Source organism: Lampetra fluviatilis, chromosome 49, assembly GCF_964198595.1.
Source record: "Lampetra fluviatilis chromosome 49, kcLamFluv1.1, whole genome shotgun sequence".
NCBI classification, from domain to species: Eukaryota; Metazoa; Chordata; class Hyperoartia; order Petromyzontiformes; family Petromyzontidae; genus Lampetra; species Lampetra fluviatilis.
In genome coordinates this window covers 3,354,614-3,376,856 of record NC_136323.1, presented here as the reverse complement: position 1 = coordinate 3,376,856, position 22,243 = coordinate 3,354,614, and the positions used below count along the sequence as shown (strand labels likewise).

The 22,243-nt window shown below is 58.4% G+C and overlaps 2 protein-coding genes across 2 annotated transcripts; one reads left to right on the top strand and one right to left on the bottom strand.

Moving 5' to 3' along the window:
• Positions 1 to 773: 773 nt before the first annotated feature.
• Positions 774 to 9,184, top strand: SLC39A7 (solute carrier family 39 member 7). Its single transcript, XM_078877957.1, has 8 exons — positions 774 to 1,661; positions 3,949 to 4,117; positions 4,732 to 4,812; positions 6,377 to 6,508; positions 7,177 to 7,238; positions 7,302 to 7,434; positions 7,910 to 8,109; positions 8,915 to 9,184. The coding sequence occupies exons 1-8, from the start codon at positions 1,293 to 1,295 to the stop codon at positions 9,167 to 9,169; spliced, it is 1,401 nt and encodes a 466-aa protein (XP_078734083.1). The 5' UTR covers positions 774 to 1,292; the 3' UTR covers positions 9,170 to 9,184.
• A 2,651-nt stretch (positions 9,185 to 11,835) lies between these two features.
• Positions 11,836 to 21,122, bottom strand: LOC144948376 (inactive glycosyltransferase 25 family member 3-like). Its single transcript, XM_078877802.1, has 12 exons — positions 20,733 to 21,122; positions 18,228 to 18,338; positions 17,143 to 17,260; positions 16,745 to 16,879; positions 16,200 to 16,404; positions 14,294 to 14,413; positions 13,972 to 14,048; positions 13,646 to 13,752; positions 13,142 to 13,277; positions 12,786 to 12,913; positions 12,400 to 12,606; positions 11,836 to 12,242 (listed from the first exon to the last, which is right to left on the bottom strand). Exons 1-12 carry the CDS (start codon positions 21,017 to 21,019, stop codon positions 11,972 to 11,974), a joined length of 1,902 nt encoding a protein of 633 aa, XP_078733928.1. The 5' UTR covers positions 21,020 to 21,122; the 3' UTR covers positions 11,836 to 11,971.
• Between the last annotated feature and the right edge of the window lie 1,121 nt (positions 21,123 to 22,243).

The window sequence follows — 22,243 nt, the reverse complement described above, 5'->3', positions numbered from 1 at the left end:
GTATATTTAATGAAGTGGAACGTGTTGTCTATATTTATTTAAAGCGCATTTTGATGTGACGTCACATTTCTCACCCCCCCGCCCCTCGTCACACATCGCCACAAATGTCTGACCCCCCCCCCCCCCTAGGTGCGTGACGTCATTTATGGACGGCCCCAAGTCTCCGGTCTAATTTGCGAGGTTACCACCATCATCACCGCAGCACCCACGTGATGTGGCGCGGTGACGTCACCCCGCATCGCTTTCCCGCCACTGTGACCATGACGTCATCACGCACCTCATTAATGCCGCACGGTGGCGACGTCATCGCGTTAAAGAATTACGGGAGTTGTTGACGTCATCACGCACCGCGCTGCAATGATGGGGCGGGGAGGGGCGTGATATGTCACCCACAGCCCGAGTCAATTGAACGTGTGGTGACGTCACCACGCGTTCACGGCACTGACAATTGAATGAGCGGATGACGTCAACACGCTCTTAACGGCGGCTGTGGAGAGAGCGCGATGACGTCAACGAACCGTGCGTCACGGCCGCGTGCGTGATGCCGTCATCACGCAAGCTTTGCGGCTGCGGTGACGCCATCGCGCTCATCTTGGAGCGACGCGACCTGCCACGTCACGTGCTCCCCCCCCACAACGCGGGGGGGAGGGGGGCGGGGGGGCCCACGAGCTTGTGCTCCCATTGGCTGCGGCGCGCGCGACGTCTCTCGGGCCGGCGGGCCAATCGCGAGGCGGCGTGTGGGGGGGGGTCGTTCCGCAGTTGGGGGGGGGGGCGGAATGAAAATCCCGAAAGGGGACGCGGATCTGGAGTCGAGGGAACCAGAGCCGAGCCGAGACCCAAGGAGGAGGGAGGAACCAGGGGGGTGCGATTCTGCAGCGGTGTCCGAGCGATGGTGAAGTGGGCACGCAAGGGCAGATCACATCATCCGGGGCAGAGCGAAACGGCGGCCCCATCGCGAGGCGACGGATCCCAACGAGGCCGGAGCGACGGGAGGGAACAGCGCGGAGCGGAACGGAACCGCGGTTGAGCGGAACCCCACACACACCACCACCCCGCCGAGGTCCCACGTCCACAACACCGGCGGGCAGAGTTGCCGGGGAAACGAAGATCCCGAGTTTGTGAGAAGCGGGAACCACGCGAGGGCGGAAAACGGAACCAGATTCTGAACCAGAGCGAATCCGGTAAGAGGTGGGGAGGTGGGGCCTTGGAGAGAGGCGAGCGAGACTCCAAAGCCAGAGAGAGAGAGACCCAGAGCAGCTCGCTCCCAGCGGCAGGCCCTGCTGCCCCCCGCAATGTCTCCCCTCGCCCTCCTGCGCCTCGCCCTGCTCGCGGGCCTCGTGTGCGCGACCGTGAGCGGCCAGGGCCACGGTCACTCCCACGGTGGACAAGCCGGGCACGGTCACTCCCACGGTGGACAAGCCGGGCACGGTCACTCCCACGGTGGACAAGCCGGGCACACTCACGGTGGACAAGCCGGGCACGGACACACTCACGGGCCCGGCGGAGGCTGCCCTCACGGCCACGGGCCCTCCAACCCGGCCGATAAGTACCACCAGAAGCACTACGAGACGGCCAAGACTCAGCAGCAGCAGCAGGGGGAGGAGGAGGAGGTGGAGCTCCACGGGCCGGAGAGGAGAGACGCGGCGACCGTGTGGATGCAGGTGAGGCCTGTCGCTGTGTGGATGCGTGCAGAGTGCCGGGTGGATAAAGCACAGCAAGTTGGCACAGTAGGGGGGGGCACAGGTGGTGCACTTAGCCTGGCACAGTAGGGGGCATAGGTGGTGCATCAGCCACTCATCTCGGTCATCTCAGTCAGTCGACCCGTGGCACCTGCTGGGTCTGCCCCGTGACCTCCTGCCAGTGGGTGTTCGACACTTCACGTGATAGCCTCAAGGTGCACATAGCCTGGCACAAGCGTCGTGGTGACGTCACCGCCACTTAGTGGCGAATGGAGGTCGTTGTTGTTGTGTAGATGCAGGCGAGGGCTGTCGCTGTGCGTGTCGCCGCGTCTCTCTGTCGGTTCAACCCGTGGCACCGGCTGCGTTCTGCCCCGTGACCTCCCGCCAGCAGCGAGGCCTCAAAAGCGCACCGAGCCTGGCACAAGCCCCGTGGCAGGCGGCACAAGCGCCGTGGCAGGCGGCACCGCCACTTAGTGGCGGGCGAACGGCGGTGGTTGTTGTTGTGGCGAGCGAGCGCCTCGGTGTTGCCGTGCCTCCACGTGTCGCGTGGAGCGGTGGCGCAGCGGTTAGCGCGACGAACCCGGCGACCCGAAATTCGAGTCCCGCTCACGATCACCCTCCCAACAACTCCGCCGCCGCCGGTGGCGAATATATTTGGACCGCGGTCTCCTGCGCCTCCCCTAGGTCGACTCGGCCTCGAACGAGTACCCGGTGCGGTGTGTTAAAACATCGTCCACTGGGGGGGAGACAAAGGTGGCCGGGCGTGGTGCTGGCCACCTACCCCCCCCTCGTGTGCCGTGCCGGCCTTCAGAGGTGCTGCTCGCTGACAGCGACTGCTTCAGGGGATCTTTGTCTTATTTTCTGTGAGCGGTGGCGCAGTGGGTGAGCCAACTTGAGCGTTGAATATCTGAACCGGTCTTGAGCCTCCCTCTAGGTCGACTCAGCTCTAAATGAGTAATCCGGGGCAAGTGGGTCAGGCCACAAACCCGCTCGTACACCAAGCCAGCCTTACAGCGCTTTGACTGTATGTTGAACTCCTTTGTTGAACATCCTTCGCGCACCGCACGTAGCCAACCAGGCACTTGCCCCAACAGTCTGTCGAAGTCGACACGGGGGGGGCGGTTGGGATACCTTTTGTCTCTGGCACAGCGGGCAGTACACGTGGTGCAAACCACCAGTCGTCTCAGTCGACCCGTAACATCCGCGACGCGCAGTCGCCGTCTTTATCCGTGTCCGCTGATCCGCCCCATGGCAGCCGGAGTGCTGACGTGTCTCTCCGTGTCCCCACGTGTCCCTCTGTGTTCAGCGTCTCCACGTGCCCCTTCCACGTATCTCTCTCTCCTCGTGTGCCTCCGATTAGAACGGTTGGCTACGTATTGCGCGAAGGAAGTTCATATATATGTATAGATTAGTCCGTGCCTCCAGGTGTCCCTCCGTAGCTCCACGTGTCTCCCGTCTCCACGTGTGCCTTGCTCTTTTTTTACTTCAAGTCCCCGGCGCTTCTGTGCTGTCCCCGTGTCTCCCCGTGTCTCACCGTGCCGCCGTGTCTTCTCCCCGTGTCTCTGTGTCCCCGTGTCTTACCGTGTCTCACCGTGCCGCTGTGTCTTCTCCCGGTGTCTCTGTGTCTCACCGTGTCCCACCGTGTCCCCGTGTCTCGCTGTGCCGCCGTGTTTCCGTGTCTTCTCCCCGTGTCTCGCTGTGTCCCAGTGTCTCACTGTGCCGCCATTTGTTTCCGTGTCTTCTCCCTGTGTCTCACTGTGTCCCCGTGTCTCAACGTGACGTATCACCATGTCTCACCATGCCGCCGTGTGTTTCTGTGTCTTCTCCCCATGTCTCCGTGTCTTACCGTGTTTCCGTGTCTCACCGTGTCCCCGTGTCTCACCGTGCCGCCATATGTTTCCGTGTCTTCTACCCGTGTCTCACTCTCCCCGTGTCTCATCATGTCCCGGTGTCTCGCCATGTCCCCATGTCTCACCATGCCGTCGTGTGTTTCCATGTCTCTTACATTGTCCCCGTGTCTCACCGTGTCTCACCGTGTCTCACCGTGTCTCACCGTGTCTCACCGTGTCTCACCGTGTCTCACCGTGTCTCACCGTGTCTCACCGTGTCTCACCGTGTCTCACCATGTCCCCGTGTCTCACCGTGTCTCTTACCATGTCCCCGTGTCTCACCATGCCGTCGTGTGTATCCGTGTCTTGTCACCGTGTCTCACCGTCTCACCGTGTCCCCGTGTCTCACCGTGTCCCCGTGTCTCACCATGTCCCCGCAGGCCCTGGGCGCCACGCTGCTGATCTCCGCCGCGCCGTTCCTCATACTCTTCCTGGTGCCGCTCGACTCGGACTCGGCGCGCCGCTCCTCGCTGCTGCACACGCTGCTCAGCTTCGCCTCGGGGGGTCTCCTCGGAGACGCCTTCCTCCACCTCATCCCCCACGCCATCGGTGACCGCGGCACCCGACTGGCCTGCCTCCACACGGCGTGTCTCTGCGTGGCGTGTCTCCACACGGCGTGTCTCTGCGTGGCGTGTCTCTGTGTGGCGTGTCTCTGCGTGGCGTGTCTCTGTGTGGCGTGTCTCTGCGTGGCGTGTCTCTGTGTGGCGTGTCTCTGCGTGGCGTGTCTCCACACGGCGCATCTCTGCGTGGCGTGTCTCTGCGTGGCGTGTCTCCACACGGCGTGTCGTGTCTCCACACGGCGTGTCTCTGCGTGGCGTGTCTCCACACGGCGTGTCTCCACACGGCATGTCTCTGCGTGGCGTGTCTCTGCGTGGCGTGTCTCTGCGTGGCGTGTCTCTGCGTGGCGTGTCTCTGCGTGGCCTGTCTCCACACGGCGTGTCCCTGCGTGGCGTGTCTCCACACGGCGTGTCTCTGCGTGGCGTGTCTTTGCATAGCATTTTCTTGCTGTGGATTTCACACCTGATGATGATTGCTTGTGTTGCAGTGGAAACGTCGTGAGAATTTTTAATTGTTTTATATTTTTATTATTTTATTATTTCCCTTCTACGTGACTTTACCGAAAGAACCAAGAATATAATTTGTTGTGTCTCCGTGTATCTCAGAGCCGCACTCTCACCACTCGGAGTCCGGACATGGACACGGACACGGCGAGACGCACAACCAGGGACACGGACACAGCCACGGTAAGACAACACGGACTGTGTGTGTGTGTCATGCGCGGAAAAAACTCGATTTTTCCAGTGGCAGGCATCGGGTTTTTTCTTTAATACAATCAAACCCGATTTCGGGGAATTAAAACCTGGTTTAATGAATACGAAACTCTGATCCAAGGCTTAGGCTGCTTCCTCGTCAGTGCTGCTATCGTACTCGGGGGGGCCGTCGGGCACGGGGTAGTCGTAGAATGTGGCGGGCAGGTTGGTCGTGATGAACACGAGCTTCTCCTCCACAATCGTGGCGCCAGTGAGTTCCTTCGCTTGGAATGGACGAAGCCCATCGTTGAGAAGTTGGCGAAGTGCGGTTCTGCAATTAGAACCAATTACACCGGATTTCTCCCAATCTCAGATGATCGGGTTTAATATAAAAAGACAATTAAACCCGATTGTAAAAAAACCCGACTGTGCCACCCGTGGTGTGATTATATCTCACGTGACCTGTTTTTCCATTATCGAAGTATGAAAAATAAGAATTGGTTTTACCCTTTCCGGCAATGAAATAGGAGCTGTTAAGATGTTCAAACACCAAACAGAAACCTTTTGCAAGGAATCGAGTCACTGCATTGACCACCCGTACTTGTGGCGAACACACAAACAAACATGCTTCTGATAATGTAGGCCAATCGGTTTCAAAGGCAGTGCATATATTATCAGAGCATACGTGTCAACCTATTCGGTTTACCCATATTCTTGTGCAAGGAAATTGAGTTTTCAGGTCCATATGGGACTTTGCAGGATGATCGTTGAGATTTATAAGGGCACGGCGTGACCAATAAGCTCTGAATTGATCTGTAGTAAGGTAGGCACTGATAAGGGGTTAACGGGGATGTCAGAGGATGTTTGTTTCCATGTTCACCACAAGTACGTGTGGTTAATGCAGACTTGATTCCTAGCAACAGGTTTCTGTTTGGCGTTTGAACATCTTAACAACTGTTTTAATTCCAGCCAGGGTAAAACCTCTTCTTACTTTTCATACTGTGTGTGTATACATCTCTGCGTGCCTACGTGTGTCTGTGGCTTTGTGCTTTTTTGTGGATATGTATCTCAAGTCGGTCAACCCATGGCACCTGGGTCTGTTCCGTGACCTCCTGTCAGCGAGGCTTCGACGCTTCACGTGGCCTCAAAGTGCACCTGGCCAGGCACCACTTAATGGCGAATGGCGTCTGTTGTTGTTGCCGTTGTTGTCCGTGTGTGTCTTTGTCTTGTGTGTGCGGGAAGCGGTGACGCAGTGGTGAGCGCACTGCGCTACGAACCCGGCAACCTGAGTTGGATTCCCACTCACGGCCAACACCAGTGACGGTTATCTGAATTGATGCTGAGCCTCCCCTAAGTCGACTCGGCCTCAAATAATTACCTGGTGCGGTGTGTAAACATCGCCACTGGGGAAACAAAGGCGGCCGGGCGAGCGTGGTGTTGGCCACCCACCCCTTCGTGCGCCGTGCCGGCCTTCATAGGTGCTAATCGCTAACAGCACTTGCCCCAACAGTCTGTTAAGGCTACACGGGTGGGGGGGGGTCATTGTCTTTGTTTGCAGGCCCTGGCTCGCACCTCATGTCCGTGGGCCTCTGGGTTCTGTGCGGAATCATCGTGTTCCTCTCCGTGGAGATGTTCGTGAGACACATCAAAGGGAGCCATGGACACGGCCACAGTCACGGCCACGCTCACGGTGAGTCCCTGTCTGTCATGGTCACAGTCACGGTGAGTCACTGTCAGTCACGGGAGAGCAGTCACGGTGCTTATAGTCACAGACACGGGTATAGCTACGGCATAGGCGTGTTCACTGTCATCGTCTTTGCAAAGCATAGTCACGGACGAAGTGTGAGATCACGGATCCACACGTGTGCGTGCGTGTGTGTGCGTGTGTGCGCGTGTGCGTGCGTGTGTGTGCTTGTGTGCATGTGTGCGTGTGTGTGCGTGTGCGTGTGTGTGCGTCTGAGTGTAAGTTGGGAAGTGGTGGCGCAGTCGTTAGCACGGTGCGCTACAAACCCGGCGACCCGAACTCGATTCCCTCTCACGGTCAGAATGAGAACATTTATTGATACTGGAGGAATCCGATGAGCTATGAAGCTCTTTTTCACAGATGTCCAATAGTCCACATCGGTGGCGACTGTCTGAACCGGTCCAGGGCCTGCCCCTAGATCGACTCAGCCTTAAATGAGTAAATGTTCCGGCGTGTAAACATCAGCACTGGGGGAGACAAAGGTATGTGGCCTTGGAGTGGTGCTGGACACCCTCCCACGTCGTCGTGTGCCGTGTTACTCGCTGACAGCACTTGCCCCAACAGCCTGCGCGGGCTACACAGGGGACCTTTGTCTTTGTGCGTGCGGCGCGCAGGCGAGAAACGAGAGAAGGGAGCGAAGAAATCGGATAAAGGGAAAGGGGACGGAGAGGGGGAGGTGGTGGAGGGGAAGGAGGTGGTGGAGGGGGAGGAGGTGGTGGAGAGGAAGGAGGTGGTGGAGGGGGAGGTGGAGGGGGTGCGGAGGAGACGCCCGGATCCAGCCAGCCCCCAGGAGGGGGAAGTGGCTCCTGCAGACGGGGGCCAGGGGGGGGGGCAGGAGGGAGGGGCTGAGAAGAGGGAGGAGGAGCCCAAACGTGAGTGACGCGTGTGTCTCCGTGTCCCTGTGTGTCGGTGTCCTTGTGGTTCTGACTCCGTGACCACATGTCTGTGTCATCAGTTCCCCACGTTTCCCCGTGTACCTGTTTTTTAATGTCTTCCAGGGTCATAATTTCGCCGAGTCCCCGTGTGTCTGCGTGTGTGTCCGTGTGTCCCTGTGTCCCCCCGTGTGTCCCCCCCGTGTGTCCCCCCGTGTGTCCCCCCGTGTGTCCCCCCGTGTGTCCCCCCGTGTGTCCCCCCGTGTGTCCCCCCGTGTGTCCCCCCGTGTGTCCCCCCGTGTGTCCCCCCGTGTGTCCCCCCGTGTGTCCCCCCGTGTGTCCCCCCGTGTGTCCCCCCGTGTGTGTCTGCGTGTGTGTCCGCGCGTGTTTCCCAATGTGTCCGCGTGCGTGTAAGGAGAACCACACCTGTCCAGCTACTTGAACCTTGTCCCCCGTGTCTCGCCCGCGTCTCCAGGAGAGCTGCAGGTGTCGGGCTACCTGAACCTGGCAGCGGACGTGACGCACAACTTCACGGACGGCCTGGCGATCGGGGCCTCCTTCCTGGTGGGGCCCAACGTGGGCGTGGTGACGACGCTCACCATCCTGCTGCACGAGATCCCCCACGAGATCGGCGACTTCGCCATCCTCCTGCAGTCGGGCTGCACCAAGAGACAGGTGGGAGGGGTGGGGAGGGACGGGGGGGGGGGTTGAGCAGGTCCTGGGCCTCCCCTAGGTCGACTGCGTGGTGCGGTGTGTAGTAAACATCGCCTCTGGGGAGACAAAGGCGGCCGGGCGTGGTCCTGGCCACGCAACCCCTCCTGTGCCGTGCAGGCCTTCATAGGTTCTGCTGCTCGCGAACAGCACTTGCCCCACCAGTGTGTTAAGGTTATATGGGGAGGGGGGGGACCTTTGTCTTTGCACGAGTGTGCGAGTGATGGTGGGCTCCAGGAAGCAAGTCCGGGACGACGATGATGATGACATAAATAACAAAGGTTTTTAGGTTAGATCCCGTAAGTATAAATGTGTCGTAACCCTCCACCACCCGACACAGCCAATAGCAGAGGATTTCACGTAAACAAAACGCCAATTACTGACTACTTCAGCCCACTGATGTTGAAGAGTAAATCTACAACGTTTACAATTTGAGTTCAATAACGTTTCGCTGGTAATTACATCCAGCATCACTGGGCGATTTGCCATAATAGCAGTAGGTTTTGTTTACGTGACAAATCCCTTACTAATTGGCTGTGTCGGGTGGTGGAGGTTTATGACACATTTATACTTGTGCAATCTAACCCAACAACCTTTATTATTAATGATATCGACCGCAAAAGCCGACTACGTGTTAAACTGATGATGATAACGATCACAACGATTATGATGCTGCTGCTGACGACGGAGATGACGATAACCACGGTTATAACAACGATGACGAAGTTGACGACGATGACATGTCCCCCCCCACCGCACCCCTACGCAGGCCATGTGGCTGCAGCTGTTGACGGCGGTGGGCGCCCTGGCGGGCACGGCGTGCTCGCTGCTGGCGGAAGGGGCTGGCGAGGCGGCCTCGGCGTGGGTGCTGCCCTTCACTGCGGGCGGCTTCATCTACATCGCCACCGTCTCCATCCTGCCCGAGCTGCTGGGCCGAGCCGCGCCCCTCGCGCAGTCCGCCCAACAGCTCGTCGCCATGCTCACCGGCGTCGCCATGATGGTGCTCATCGCCGCGTTCGAGTAATGCGGCGGTGTGTGGGTGGGGGGGGATGTGAGGATGAGGGGGGAGGTGCTGGGGTGATGCGAGGAGGATGCCCGTGAATGGGGAGAGGAGTATCGATGGCCGTGATGTGGGTGGGGAGAGGATGGGAGTGATGGGCGAGTGATGGAGGGGATGGAGCCATGGTGGGGTGAGGGGGTGGAGGGGGCGGGAGTGATGATGAGAGGACGGAGAGGGTGTGTTGAGCGAGTGGCTGTCTCCGAGGGGAGTTGTCTGTGGCTGTAACGGAGTGCAAGTGTCGGTGTGTAGGGTGTGTGTCCGTGCTCCCGTGTGTCCCTGTATTGGGTGTCTGTCTGTGTCACAAAGTGAATTCTCATCATTCCATAGTTAAATGTGTATGTGTGTGACTCTGGATTTGTGTGTGTGTGCGCACATGTCTGGGTGAGTGTGTGTATCTGCTCGTGTCCGTGTGAGTCTGCATGTGACTTTGTATGATCTGCAATCTCTTTTAATTCAAACGCTCCACGTGTGTGAGACGGTATGAATTTGTCCGAGCGTTTCCGTGCGTGTCAGTGTGTTGGGGAGCGGTGGCGCACCGGTTAGCGCACTGCACTACTATATGAGCGAACCGAGTTCAATTCCCGGACCACAGCTGGCAAAGGTCAGCGAGTGACATTTGCACCCAGCTCAAGGCTTTACCCCCCCTAGGTCGACTCGGCCTTAAACGAGTGCCTGGTGCAGCGTGCAAACGTCAGCACTGGGGGAGACAAAGGCGGCCGTGTATAATGCTGGCCACAATACCCCCCCTCCTGTGCCGTGTCGGCCTCAATAAGTCGCTCATTAACATCGCTTGCCCCAACAGTCTGTAGAGGCTACATGGGGGACCTGTGTGTGTGTGTCGGTGTGGGTGGACTAACACAAGGGGTTGTGTGTGAGTGTGTGCGTCAACACACCACAGGTTTACACACCCGCGCATGCTCTACACGTACACACACCCGCACACACACCCGCACAACGTTACACGGTCTCCTATATCATGTGAATGCCCGAACTGTAACGAGGCCCCAGTTTACGCGAATAAATCTCCACGCAATTTTGGCCGACCAGTGTCTGTGTGTGTGTGTGCGTGCGATGAGTGAGCGGTGGCACTGCGGTCAACGCACAGCGCTATGAACCCTGTGACTAGAGTTCGATTCGCGATCACAATTCCAATAGCTGGCGAATATCTCAACTGGTCCTGGGCCTCCACCGTGAAAGTGAAAGGCCACTTTGCGCTGCTGGTCATCCACCCACGCCGTGTCCCATTCCGGCCCACAGAAGTGCCGTTCGCTAACGGCACTTGCCCCAACAGTCTGTGTGCGCAGTTTGTATGTTCTCTCCCCCTGTTCTGCTGCATGGGTTTCCTCCGGGCTCTCCGTTTTGACTTCCGTCGCTAAAAGTTACCCGCCCATCCGCGCACAGCGTAAAACCTGTGCCGGTCAAAAACACCCCAGTCACTGCTGAAAGATCCCCTGCAAGTCACTCGACGTGTGACCCCTGCATAGCAGCAGCAAGATCACCCCCTCCCTACTGCGAGAACTTGGCAGGACCCTCCTGAAAAGAGGCTCTTGAGACTCGAGGCTTTCCTGCGGCTCCACGCACGGCGACGTTGAGCTGACGACAACCTTGCCCCACCAATTCGCGTGGTTGGCTACGTACGGTGCAGAAGAAGTTCAACATGCATACAGCTGAAGGTTTTTGAGAAAGATGACTGTCCTTGACCCCTGTTCACGCACGCGCACTCGCTACGACCAATCGGACGCCAGAGAAATGAAAGCGAATTCCAGGACGGGGTCGAGTCGGGTCGGGCCGCGGCTCCGCACGACGGCGACTTTAATTCGGCAATGGGCGCCAACGCGTGATCTCGTTTCTCACCGCGAAACATTCACCACACGCGGCGGACAATTAAACAACGGTTGCCTGGCGGGGCGGCCACGGGGGGGGGGGGGGCCGCCACGGGGGGCAGCCACGGGTGCGACTCGGGAGGCGCCAGGAGGATGAACCACAGACGAGGAGTGGGAAGGCAGCAGCAACAGTAGCAGCAGCAGCAGCCACGCGGCGGTGAGGAGCCGCGCGGCGGTGAGCAGCCGCCGGCGCTACCAACGATTGCCCACTGAGCTCTGTGGTCGTAAGGAGCTATCGTCCGATGAAACCCACTCGTGTGAGGGGGCGACAACACACACGATCCCCATGCAGATGGAGCGGATGGAGTCCACACTTTGCTGGACCGCCTTCTCTTGGCAGAGCCAGGATACGGGCTCCTCGTTGACACCCATCCAGGGTAAGAAGGGAGTTTCACAGGACTTGTGGGTGATCCACCAACCCTTACTACTGCCTCCACAGTTCTGGAGCACAGCCACCGCCAGCATCCGGCTGCGGCGAACAGCGGTATACTGGACGTGGTGTGCCGGGTCACGGACCCGGGCGGGCGCAGCTGAGGCTGTGCGCGCTACAATAAGCTGGGACAACGACGACGCCGTGCGGTGCAGTGGTCAGAAGTAGCAGCGCAGCTGGGGCCACCACCCCCCAGAGGTCAACGGTTTGATTCCATCTCTTGGCGTGGCAGTTGAAAGGTGGTGGGCGAGATTATTAAATTCTCCCCCCCCCCCCCCATTCTGCTCACCCCCTGTCCCCCCCCCCAACCTCCTCTGCCCACCCAGCAGCAGCAGCGCAGACAATATCCACCGCGGTTCGTCTGCGATCCACAGGTCCGTGACAACGTCCGCGCGCTCCGGTGGAAGAGCAGGCCAAGAACGCCCCTCGTCGAGCGTCGTCGCGGCCGCTCCGCTAGAGCTCGTCCCGGGAGGCGGCGACCCCCACGACGCCCGACCCCCTCGCACCCCGGGCCCCCTTGGAGCCCCGGGCCCCCTCCGCCAGCGACCCCAGCGACCCCAGCGACCCCGCCTGGTCACCGTCGCCGCCGTCGCCCCAGAGCGCGGAGGCTTCGGTGTCGCTCACGTAGAGCGCCTGGCCCGCGTAGTGCGACGGGAAGACGAGCAGCGGCTCCAGCGAGAAGGCGAGCAGGTCGCGCGGGGAGAACGGGGCGCAGTACTCCCTCCTGGGGGGCACGCGCAGTGGGGGGGGGGGCACACGGGTAGTACAGACGGAGACGCGGTAGGCGAGTCACTCACGTGGGGTGTTTGTACCACGTGACGGGTAGCCGAGTCACTCACGTGGGGTGTTTGTACCACGTGACGGGTAGCCGAGTCACTCACGTGGGGTGCTTGTCGTACATGACGGGCAGGAACTCGTCCACGGGCACCATGCGGCTGAGGGGCTGCGCCAGCAGCAGCTTCTGTGCGCCGCGCAGCGACAGCGCGTAGCTCAGCGTCCAGTAGGAGTAGTCGGGCACCACCAGGGCCCGCACGCCCGGCACCGCCGCCTCGGGGCGCTCCACCTGCATGCGCTTGCGCCCCACGTAACTGCGGCCGCCAGCCGTGAACGGGAGGGGGTGGGGCACAGACAAAGACAGAGGTCACCTGCGTAGCCTTTAGCAGACTGGCGGGGCAAGTGCTGGTAATGCATATGACGACGACGACGACGATGATGATGCCGATGACCGTGGAGCGGCGGTGTTGGGGGGGCTCAGGTGACCACGCACATGAGGTCCCACTGCAGCCCCTGCGCCGACACCTCAGCCATCGTGAGCTCCAAGCGGCGGCGGAAGTTCTGCTCGAAGCGGCAGTCGTCCTCAAAGAGCAGCACGGAGCTCAGGCCCCGGGACACCACCTGGGTGGGGGGAGGGGGGCGGGCACGGGGGGTGAGAGGGGGGGGGACAGGGGTAGAGACGGCACGCACGTTAGACACGACGCTATGGGGTGACACACACACCACGGAGTCAGGGCTAAGGCTGGCGTGAGGGTACCAGCGCAAGGGTTGAGGCTCCCGTGGGGTCACGTGTGGGGTCATGCGTGGGGTCACGCGTGGGGTCACGCGTGGGGTCACGCGTGGGGTCACCTGCTCCCACACGTGGTGGTGGCTCAGGAAGCAGCCGATCTCGCCGCGCGTCAGCAGCCGCCGGCCGGAGTACGGCTCCCAGTAGCCGGGCAGCATCGCCACCCCCATGGCCCGCAGCGCCTCGTCGCTCAGCGTGCTGCTCGCACACACACAGCAGGCGGCATACACACACAGCATACACACACATATAAAGCGTGCACACGCACACGGCGTACATTCACACATAGCGTACGCTCACACATATCATCCACCAACTCACGAATCTCCCTACCTCAGTCACTCACTCATCCATCATCTTTTCCTCCGTTTCTCACTCACGTAACTCCCCCCGCCCCCAGGGTTAAGGGGAGAGAGGGGGGGGGGAGGAGAGAGAGGGGGGGGAGAGAGAGGGGGGGAGAGAGAGAGGGGGGGGGGAGAGAGGGGGGGGGGGGAGAGAGGGGGGGGGGGAGAGAGAGGGGGGGGGAGAGAGAGGGGGGGGGGGGGAGAGAGGGGGGGGCGACCCACGCTCCGTCCACGCCGTCGACGACGCTGGCGTCGATCTGGAGCTCGCCCAGCGAGTGCAGCATGCGGGCACGGCGCTCGGGACGACGCCGGAGGTTAATCAGGAACACCTACACAGGTACACACACACGCACGCGTGGGTACACACACGCACGCGTGGGTACACACACGCACACACGTGGGTACACACACACACGGGCACGCAGGTACACACACACACACACGTGGGTACACACACGGGCACGCAGGTACACACACACACACTGGCACGCGGGTGTCGGTGTGTCCGTGTGCTTGTGTCCATGTGCTCGTGTGGCCGTGTTCCTCACCTCATCAAATCCCATCTTGTCCGCGTGCTTGGGCGGCATGGAGATGAAGGGAGACGGAGTGGGCGGTGGCTGATCGACTGTGACGCACACAGTCACATATACAGGCACGTACACGTTCACGCACAGCCAGTCACGCACACAGTCACAGTCACGCACACAGTCACAGTCAGAGTTGCTGCACGTGCCGAGTTGCCCGCTGCTGCTGCGTGGCTCTCGGCACGCGTTCCGGGGCCGTTCCGCGTGCCGCTAGGGCGCGGTGTCCGACGTTCCGCTCCGCGCACGCGCACGGTGAGGTCTGGTGGCGACGAGGGGAAGCTCGTACCCATGATCTCCAGCAGCAGGTGCTGGAAAGAGGCCCTCTCCTCCTGCATTCCCTGCGAGGGCTTGAGAGGCACGGGGACGTGGCCGTACTCCTCCGAGTTACACACGTGCATGGCCACGCCTGCAAAGACAAAGGGCCCCCGGGTAGCTTCGCGCAGGCTGTCGGGGCAAGTGCAGTTAGCGGGCAGCGCCTGCGAAGGCAGCCACGGCGCACGCAGGGGGGGGCAGGGTGGCCAGCAACCAACGCCCGGCCGCCCTTGTCACGTACTCGTTTGAGGCCGAGTCGACCTAGCGGAGGCCCGGGACCGGTTCAGATATTCGTCGCCGGTGTTGGCCACCGCTCACCGCACACACAGATACACACAGATAATTATATCAAGACAAAGATCCCCCATATAGCCTTAACAGACTGTTGGGGTAAGTTCTGTTAGCGAGTACCTACCTATACACAAACACACGCATGGAATTTTTTTGTACATTTGTTTAACGACACGATTATATATTTACGCGATCTAATCCAAAAAAAACTGTATTATGGACACGTGGACATATACCAAGACCCGCCATTCATCACTAATTGATAGTGACGTTACTATGGCGCCTCTGCCAAGCCAGGTGCACTTTGAGGCCACGTGAAGTGTCGAAGGCTCACTGACAGGAGGTCTCGGGACAGACCCAGGTGCCATGGGTTAGCTGACTGAGATGACTGGTAGATGCACCAGCTGTACCTCCTACTGTACCAACTTGCTGAACTTTATCCGCCCGACACTCAACTCGTTGTTGTGAGCATCGGTCCTCTGCCCTCAGTTGATGTTGGAGGGCGACTGCCTCCAACTGCCCAGTAGAGTCCTTAACAAGCCTCCTCCACAGAGGCCGATCTTGATACTGCTGGTACCAAGTTCAGTCAGCTCCACGTCCTCCCATACCGCATCAGTCGATCTCTTCTCCAACCCGTGCCGTGCCCGTTTAGCCTCCTCTATGTGGCCAAACAGAAGCTGCTTGGACATGAGTTGGCTGAGCATGCGGTCTACATGGCCCAGCTAACAGCCTTGCCTGCCGGAAGAGCTCACTAATGGGACTGTGTCCAAATCTTTAAAGAATGTGAGCTCCTCACACAATCCAGCCTGGTTAAACCCAGGATGGATCATAGGCAGGCCAGTTTGAAGGTTTCTAACTGGTGGAGATGTTCCACCAGAGAGGTCCACGTTTCACAAGCGTAGAGAAGGGAGGGCATTACTGTGGCCGAGAAGATCCAAATCTTTGTTCGAAGCAACAGACCAGGTAGCTTGCACACAGCATTGCACAGCCAATGAAAAGATAATGCCGCTTGACTGATTCAGAGTGAGACCTCTGCTGTCAAACCGGAGCTGGTCATGAGCACACTGCCCAGGTATGGAAAACTCTCCACTCTCTCCACAACTGCTCCATCACCAATGGTGAGCTGAGGGGGTGGAGTGTTTGATGGCACAAAATACCCAGGCAGGTGCTTAGTTTTGGTGGGACTGATGGTAAGGCCCCACCTCTTAGTGGCACTCTCCAGGTTCAGCAACAACGCCTCCAACTCCTCCTCTGAGTGAGCAGCAATTACCAAATCATCGGCATACATAACGTGGTTGACCAATAGGGAGCCACCCCTCGACCGCACCCGGGCATCAATCAGCCTCCCGTTGTATCTGTACCAGATGCAAATTCCTCTGGTACAGCCATGGAAAGCTTCTCAAACTACGTGGTCAAAGATGATGTTAACTAATGTGGAAGCCAGAGGACATCCCTGTCGCACCCCAAGGTGAACAGGGAATGGCTCTGACTTCTGGCCACGCAGCTTTACCCGGGCCAGCCCACCATCATGATTGTGAGCAGAGAATCAGGAACTCTGAAGTACGAAGAACCCCCTCCCCCCCGCCCACCTGCGCGCATGCACGAGTGAGCGAACACGATGACGTCATCGTAGGGCCAGCTGTAGTCCGGGGGGGGCGGGTGGAACGCCAGCGCCCCCGCGTCAGCCTCTCCCACGTGCAGGAGCAGCGCCGAGTGCAGCATCGGCACGCGGTGACAACCGCGGCGCCGCCGCTCCCGCAGCTGCAGGTACTCGGCCGTGCGGCGGTAGTAGCCCTGGAAGGGGGGGGGCGGGGGGGCACGGAGAGTGGGGGGCTGGGGTGAGGCTACGGTGGGTGCAGTGGGGGGCTCGCAGGTCGGAGCCACGGAGCTCGTACCACTGACAGCCCGGGTTCCCGTCCGAGTTCCAGTCTGGGCTCCAGCCGCTGATGGTGATGACGACGACGGCGATGATGATGACGATGATGTTGATGACGATGTTTATGATGACGACGTTGGAAATGATGACGATGCTGTTGAGGATAATGTTGACGATTATGATGTTAATGATGACGACGTTGGAAATGATGATGATGTCGACGACGACGATGTCGACGTTGGCAACGTTGGCGCTCACCTTGTCGGTGATGCCGCTCCAGTAGTTGGAGTAGGCGGTGCGTGACGTCAGCATGGGCCCCACCACGGCCCGCCGCTCCCCCACCAGGACCCCCAGCGTGGAGGGGTTCCACAGCACCACGTCCGCATCCACCAGCTACCGGGGGGGGGGGGGCGGAGGAGGACCAGGGGGGGACGGGGGGCGGGGCAGGGGGATGAATGGGAGCAGGAGGGGGAGCCGAGGCTGTGTCTCAGGTGCATGCACCCAGCACCACGCGGCCGGGCGTGGTGCTGTCCACCCTCCTACTCTCGTGCCGTGCCGGCCTTCATAGGTGCTCGCGAACAGCACTTCGCGCCAACAGTCTGCTGAGGCTACACGGGGGGTCTGTGTCTTTGTAGGTGTGCGTGCGTCACACTCACGAACACGAAGTCTGCTCCCAGGCTCCTGGCCGAGTCGAGCGCCTCCTGGCGCAGGCTGAGCACGCGCTGGAAGCGATCACGTGGCCAGTGCTTGCAGCCCTTCTCGCCGGGGTAGGCGCTGTACCACACACACAGACAAGGGGGCCGTCCTTAAATGACGTCACGCGATTTTGGACGATTTTTGACCCCCCCCTCCCCCCTCTGATTTTCGAAAAGTTTTTTGGTTTGGCCATGTTTGTTTGTTGTAGTACGGAGTTAGACTGATGGCCTTAATCTAAGTTGTCTTGTGGTTGTTGTTGTTTGACTTGCATCCCACTGGGATTTTTGCACAGTGTTGGTGTAACAGTGATTTTTCTGCAATATTTTGCTGTCTTTTCTTGGATTTTCTGTTTGCACATAGTCACTTTAAGATGTTTTCTTGTTCATGTTTTTGTTTTCTGTTTGTTGCGGTTGCACCTGATTCAAGAGCCGAATGGCTCACAGGGCAACACCTAATAAATGAACTTTGAACTTTGTCACACGGCGTCAGAAAAAGTCAGACCCCCCCCCCCTCAAATATGAGGTCACAAAGCTCTGCCCCCCCAAAAAATTAAACATGCTTTAAATCACTTTAAACTATTGTCATTGTAGTGCGTATTTAATGTGGCGCTGCACTCGGATGTTGTATTATAAAACATTTATTAAAAAGTCTATGTAATTAAGTGGAACGTGTTGTCTATGTTTATTTAAAGTTGAGCATTTTGATGTGACGTCACATTTCTCAAACCCCTCCCCCTCCCTCGTCACACATCGTCACAAATGTCTGACCCCCCCCCCAGGTGCGTGACGTCATTTATGGACGGCCCCTTAACAGACTGATAGGGTAAGTGCCATTGGCGAGCACCGATGAAGGCTGGCACTGTGGCGCACGAGGGGGTGGGTGGCCAACACCACGCCCGGCCACCTTTGTCTCCCCAGTGACGATGTTTACACACCGCACCAGGTACTCATTTGAGGCTGAGTCGACCTAGATAGACACACTCACACACATACACCTGTCTGTATGCACAGGTAGGGAGACCGGCGGAGACTCGGCGTTGTCTCACCTGTCCGTGTCGTCCACGTGTACCTCCACGCTGCTGTAGACGCTCCGTGCCCCCTCCGCCCACTCCCGCACCACGCGGCTCGTGTCGTCCTCATTGTGGTCTGTGGACAGCCTGGAGTGGGGACACGCGGACAAGGGGACAAGGGGGACACGGAGACACGGGGGACGAGGGGACAAGGGGGACGTGGGACACGGAGACACGGGGGACACGGGGACATGTAGATATGGCACATGCGATATACGGGGTGTGTGTATGTGACCCTCGGTGGCACGGAAACCTGATCATTAAATTTCGATTTAAAGCTTTCGTGACTGCAGGGATTCATCTTCTTGGTTCTTTCGGTAAAGTCACGTAGAAGGGAAATAATAAAAGAATATAAATAAAACATAATAAAATAATTCTGAGAAAACATAATAAAATTATTCTGAGCATTATTTAATGTTTTATTTTTATTATTTTATTATTTCCCTTCTACGTGACTTTACCGAAAGAACCAAGAAGATGAACCTGATCATTATCGTCATCAGCATCACGATCAAAATAATAAAAATGCTCACCGATACCATCAAATTCATCATCACCAACAACATCAAAAGTTCACAATCATCATCTCCAACCATTATCAACATCGCTATGACCATGATAATCACCATATTCAACTTAATTATCACAAACAATCTCGGAATAAGCATGATAATATAATTATTCATAATCATCGTGATTCATGTATTTAGTGTTCTAAGTTGCGATGCCATGGACAAGACCACGTGACCACGCGTGCAACGTGGCGAGCCCAACAAACACACTCATGCACACAACCAAACACTAACGATAAAGACAAAGATCCCCCGTATAGCCTTTAACAGACTGTTGGGGCAAGGGCTGTTAGCGAGTCGCACCTATGAAGGTTGGCAAGGCACACGTGGGGGTGGTGTGGAAAACACCAGGCCCGGCCGCCTTTGTCTCCGCAGTAAAGTCACGTATAAAGAGAAATAAATAAAATACAAGCATTTCATTGATTATTTTCTAGTACTTGTATTTAATTTATTATTTTCTCTTTATACGTGACTTTACCAAAAGAACCAAAGAGTAATTCCTGCAGTCACGAAAGCTCCAAATTAAATTTGTCTCCCCAGTTCGAATGCTTACACACCGCACCAGTTACTCGTTTAAGAATGCCCACTGTGCAAAAGGTGCCCCATACAAACATCAACATACTGTTGGGGCTGTCAGAGGAAAGTGCTTAAGGCCTGCATGGTGTACGAGGGGGTCTGTGGCCAGACCCACGGCCCCATTGGCCCAGCTACTCATTTAGGGCCAAGTAGACCTAGGGGGAGGCCCAAGCCCGGTTCCAATATTCAGCCGTGAGCGTGAATCGAACTCGGATCGCCGGGTTCCGAGCGCAGCGCGCTCACCAATTGTGCCAAAGACTCTACATGGAAACATTCATACAGACATACAGACGCTCACGTACACCGCGCACAGCTGCAGGCACAGACACCCACGCGTGAACTCGCCCCACATCCACGACCACATTCCGACATGGGAATCCGTGCAGCGACTCACACCGCCACACACAGACACACGAAGACCCCCACCCCACCCGCTTACAGCCCGAACAGACTGTAGGGGGCAAAGTGCTTCTAGCGAGAAGCGCTCATGAAGGCCGGCGCGGCCAGCACCACGCCCGGCCGCCTTTGTCTCCCTCGTGACGATGTTTACACACCGCACCGGGTTACTAGTTTAAGGCCGAGTCGACCTAGGCGAGGCCCAGGACTGCTAGCAGATATTCCGGAATGGAACTCGGGTCGGCGGATTCGTAGCGCAGCGTGCTAACCGCTGCGCCACCGCTCCCCACACGACACACGCATTGACACGCAATGACGACAGTGCGTCCCACCGTGTGTATCTGCCCGGCACACCACGTCCAGTATCCCCCCTGGCTACCGACTATGCGTGCCCTAGGTAAATGAGTACCCGGTGCGGTGCGTAAACATCACCACTGGGAAGACAAAGGCGGCCGGGCGTGGTGTTGGCAACCCACCCCGTTGTAAGTGCTGCTACTCGCTAACAGCACTGAGCCCAACAGTCCGTTACAGGCTACACGGGTGGATCTTTGTCTTTGCACAAGCGTGAACACTTACATGCGTGTACGCGTGTGTGCGTACGACTGTGTGTGTACGCGTATGTGTGTGTGTGTACGACTGTGTGTGTACGTGTGTGTGTGTACGTGTGTGTGTACGTGTGTGTGTACGCGTGTGTGTGTACGACTGTGTGTGTACGCGTGTGTGTGTGTGCGCGCGTGTACACGCGTGTGTGTGTGTACACGTGTGTGTGTACACGTGTGTGTGTACGACTGTGTGTGTGTACGACTGTGTGTGTGTACGACTGTGTGTGTGTACACGCGTGTGTGTGTACACGCGTGTGTGTGTACACGCGTGTGTGTGTACGACTGTGTACACACGTGTGTGTGTACGACTGTGTGTGTGTGTACACGCCGTGTACCAGAAGGCGAGTCTCCGCGGGGGGTACGTCTGCCTCTCCAGCGCGCCCAGGCAGTAGGGCAGGCTGTGCGCCGCGTTCCTCGCGATCACAGCCACCAGCACCAAGGGCTCCCCCTCCGCCCCTTGACCCCCCTCCGCCCCTTGACCCCTCTGATCCCCTTGACCCCCCTCCGCCCCTTGACCCCCCTGATCCCCTTGAGCCCCCTGCCACTGGGTCCGCGAGCCCGATGGGAGCAGCAGGAGGGGGATCAGCAGCAGGAGGAGGATCGCGTGGAGCGAGGGAGGCATGGCCACGCAGTTGCGGCTCGGGGAGAGGGGTCCCTGCTCCCGTCCGCTCCCTCTCCCAGCTCTCCCGACTCTCTCTTCGCTCTCCCCTTCCCTCCCAGCTCTCCCCCCCTCCACCTCCACCCGGTCCCGGCTCTCTACCGCCTCTCCCCTCCCTCCCAGCCGACGTTCCCGACTCTCCCCCCTCTCCCAACCGAGCTCCCAGATCTCTCGCCGTCTCCTTCGACCCCCTTCCTCTCCCCAGCTCACCGCCACTCAGCCTCTTTGTGCAGCTCTCTGCGTGCGTCCTCCACTCGTCGTGTTCGCTCCCTCCCCTCTCCCCTACACCCCTTTCTCCCCAACACAACCTCCCTCCCTCCTCTCCCTCCCATCTCTCACAGACTTTCCGCTAACTCCTCACGGCTGGACTCTCTCCAGGTTGCGCTCCCCCACCTCTACCCTCCTGCCCCCCTCTCTCCAACCCCCCTCTCCCTCCTGCCCCCCTCTCTCCAACCCCCCTCTCCCTCCTTCCCCCCTCTCTCCAACCCCCCTCTCTCTCCTGCCCCCCTCTCCAATCTCCCTCTCCCTCCTGCCCCCCTCTCTCCAATCCCCCTCTCCCCCAACTCGCTCTCTCCCAGACTCTCCAATCCACCTCCGCCGTGCCGTCTCTCTCCTTGGCAAACCACGTCCTCCCAACTCCCCAGTCTCTCCCCTGCCAATAACCACCAACACCAACCCCCAGCCCGAACATAACCACAACTCTAAAACAATAAAACACTCGCCTAAGGGGCCGTCCATAAATGACGTCACGCGATTTTTGACCACCCCCCCCCCATCGTCACACGGCGTCACAAAAAGTCAGACCCCCCTCAAATATGACGTCACAAAGCTCTGCCCCCCCCCCAAAAAAAATGCTCCAAATCGCTTTAAACTATTGTCATTGTCGTGCGTATTTAATGTGGCGCTGCACTCTGATGTTGTAGGAGAAAACATTTATTAAAAGTATATTTAATTAAGTAGAGAACGTGTTGTCTATATGTATTTAAAGTTGCGCATTTTTACGTGACGTCACATTTCTCACCCCCCCCCCCGTCACAAATGTCTGACCCCCCCCCCAGGTGCGTGACGTCATTTATGGACGGCCCCTAAACGTCCCCATTGATCCTTTACACAGAGCACCCAAGTACGACAGCCACGCTCACTCACGAAGATGCGGTGACACTTTGCCAAAAAAGCAACGCTTGCTCG

What these genes read in the sequence shown, in the direction of transcription:
- SLC39A7 (XM_078877957.1), top strand. Translation starts at nt 1,293, where the DNA reads ATGTCTCCCCTCGCCCTCCTGCGCCTCGCCCTGCTCGCGGGCCTCGTG. An exon ending in GGGACACGGACACAGCCACG is followed by an intron (nt 4,813 to 6,376) that starts GTAAGACAACAC and finishes CTTTGTTTGCAG; the next exon opens with GCCCTGGCTCGCACCTCATG. An exon ending in CAGTCACGGCCACGCTCACG is followed by an intron (nt 6,509 to 7,176) that starts GTGAGTCCCTGT and finishes TGCGGCGCGCAG; the next exon opens with GCGAGAAACGAGAGAAGGGA.
- LOC144948376 (XM_078877802.1), bottom strand. Translation starts at nt 21,019, where the DNA reads ATGCCTCCCTCGCTCCACGCGATCCTCCTCCTGCTGCTGATCCCCCTC. An exon ending in GGGCTGCAGTGGGACCTCAT is followed by an intron (nt 12,607 to 12,785) that starts GTGCGTGGTCAC and finishes TGGCGGCCGCAG; the next exon opens with TTACGTGGGGCGCAAGCGCA. An exon ending in ATGTACGACAAGCACCCCAC is followed by an intron (nt 12,243 to 12,399) that starts GTGAGTGACTCG and finishes CGTGCCCCCCAG; the next exon opens with GAGGGAGTACTGCGCCCCGT.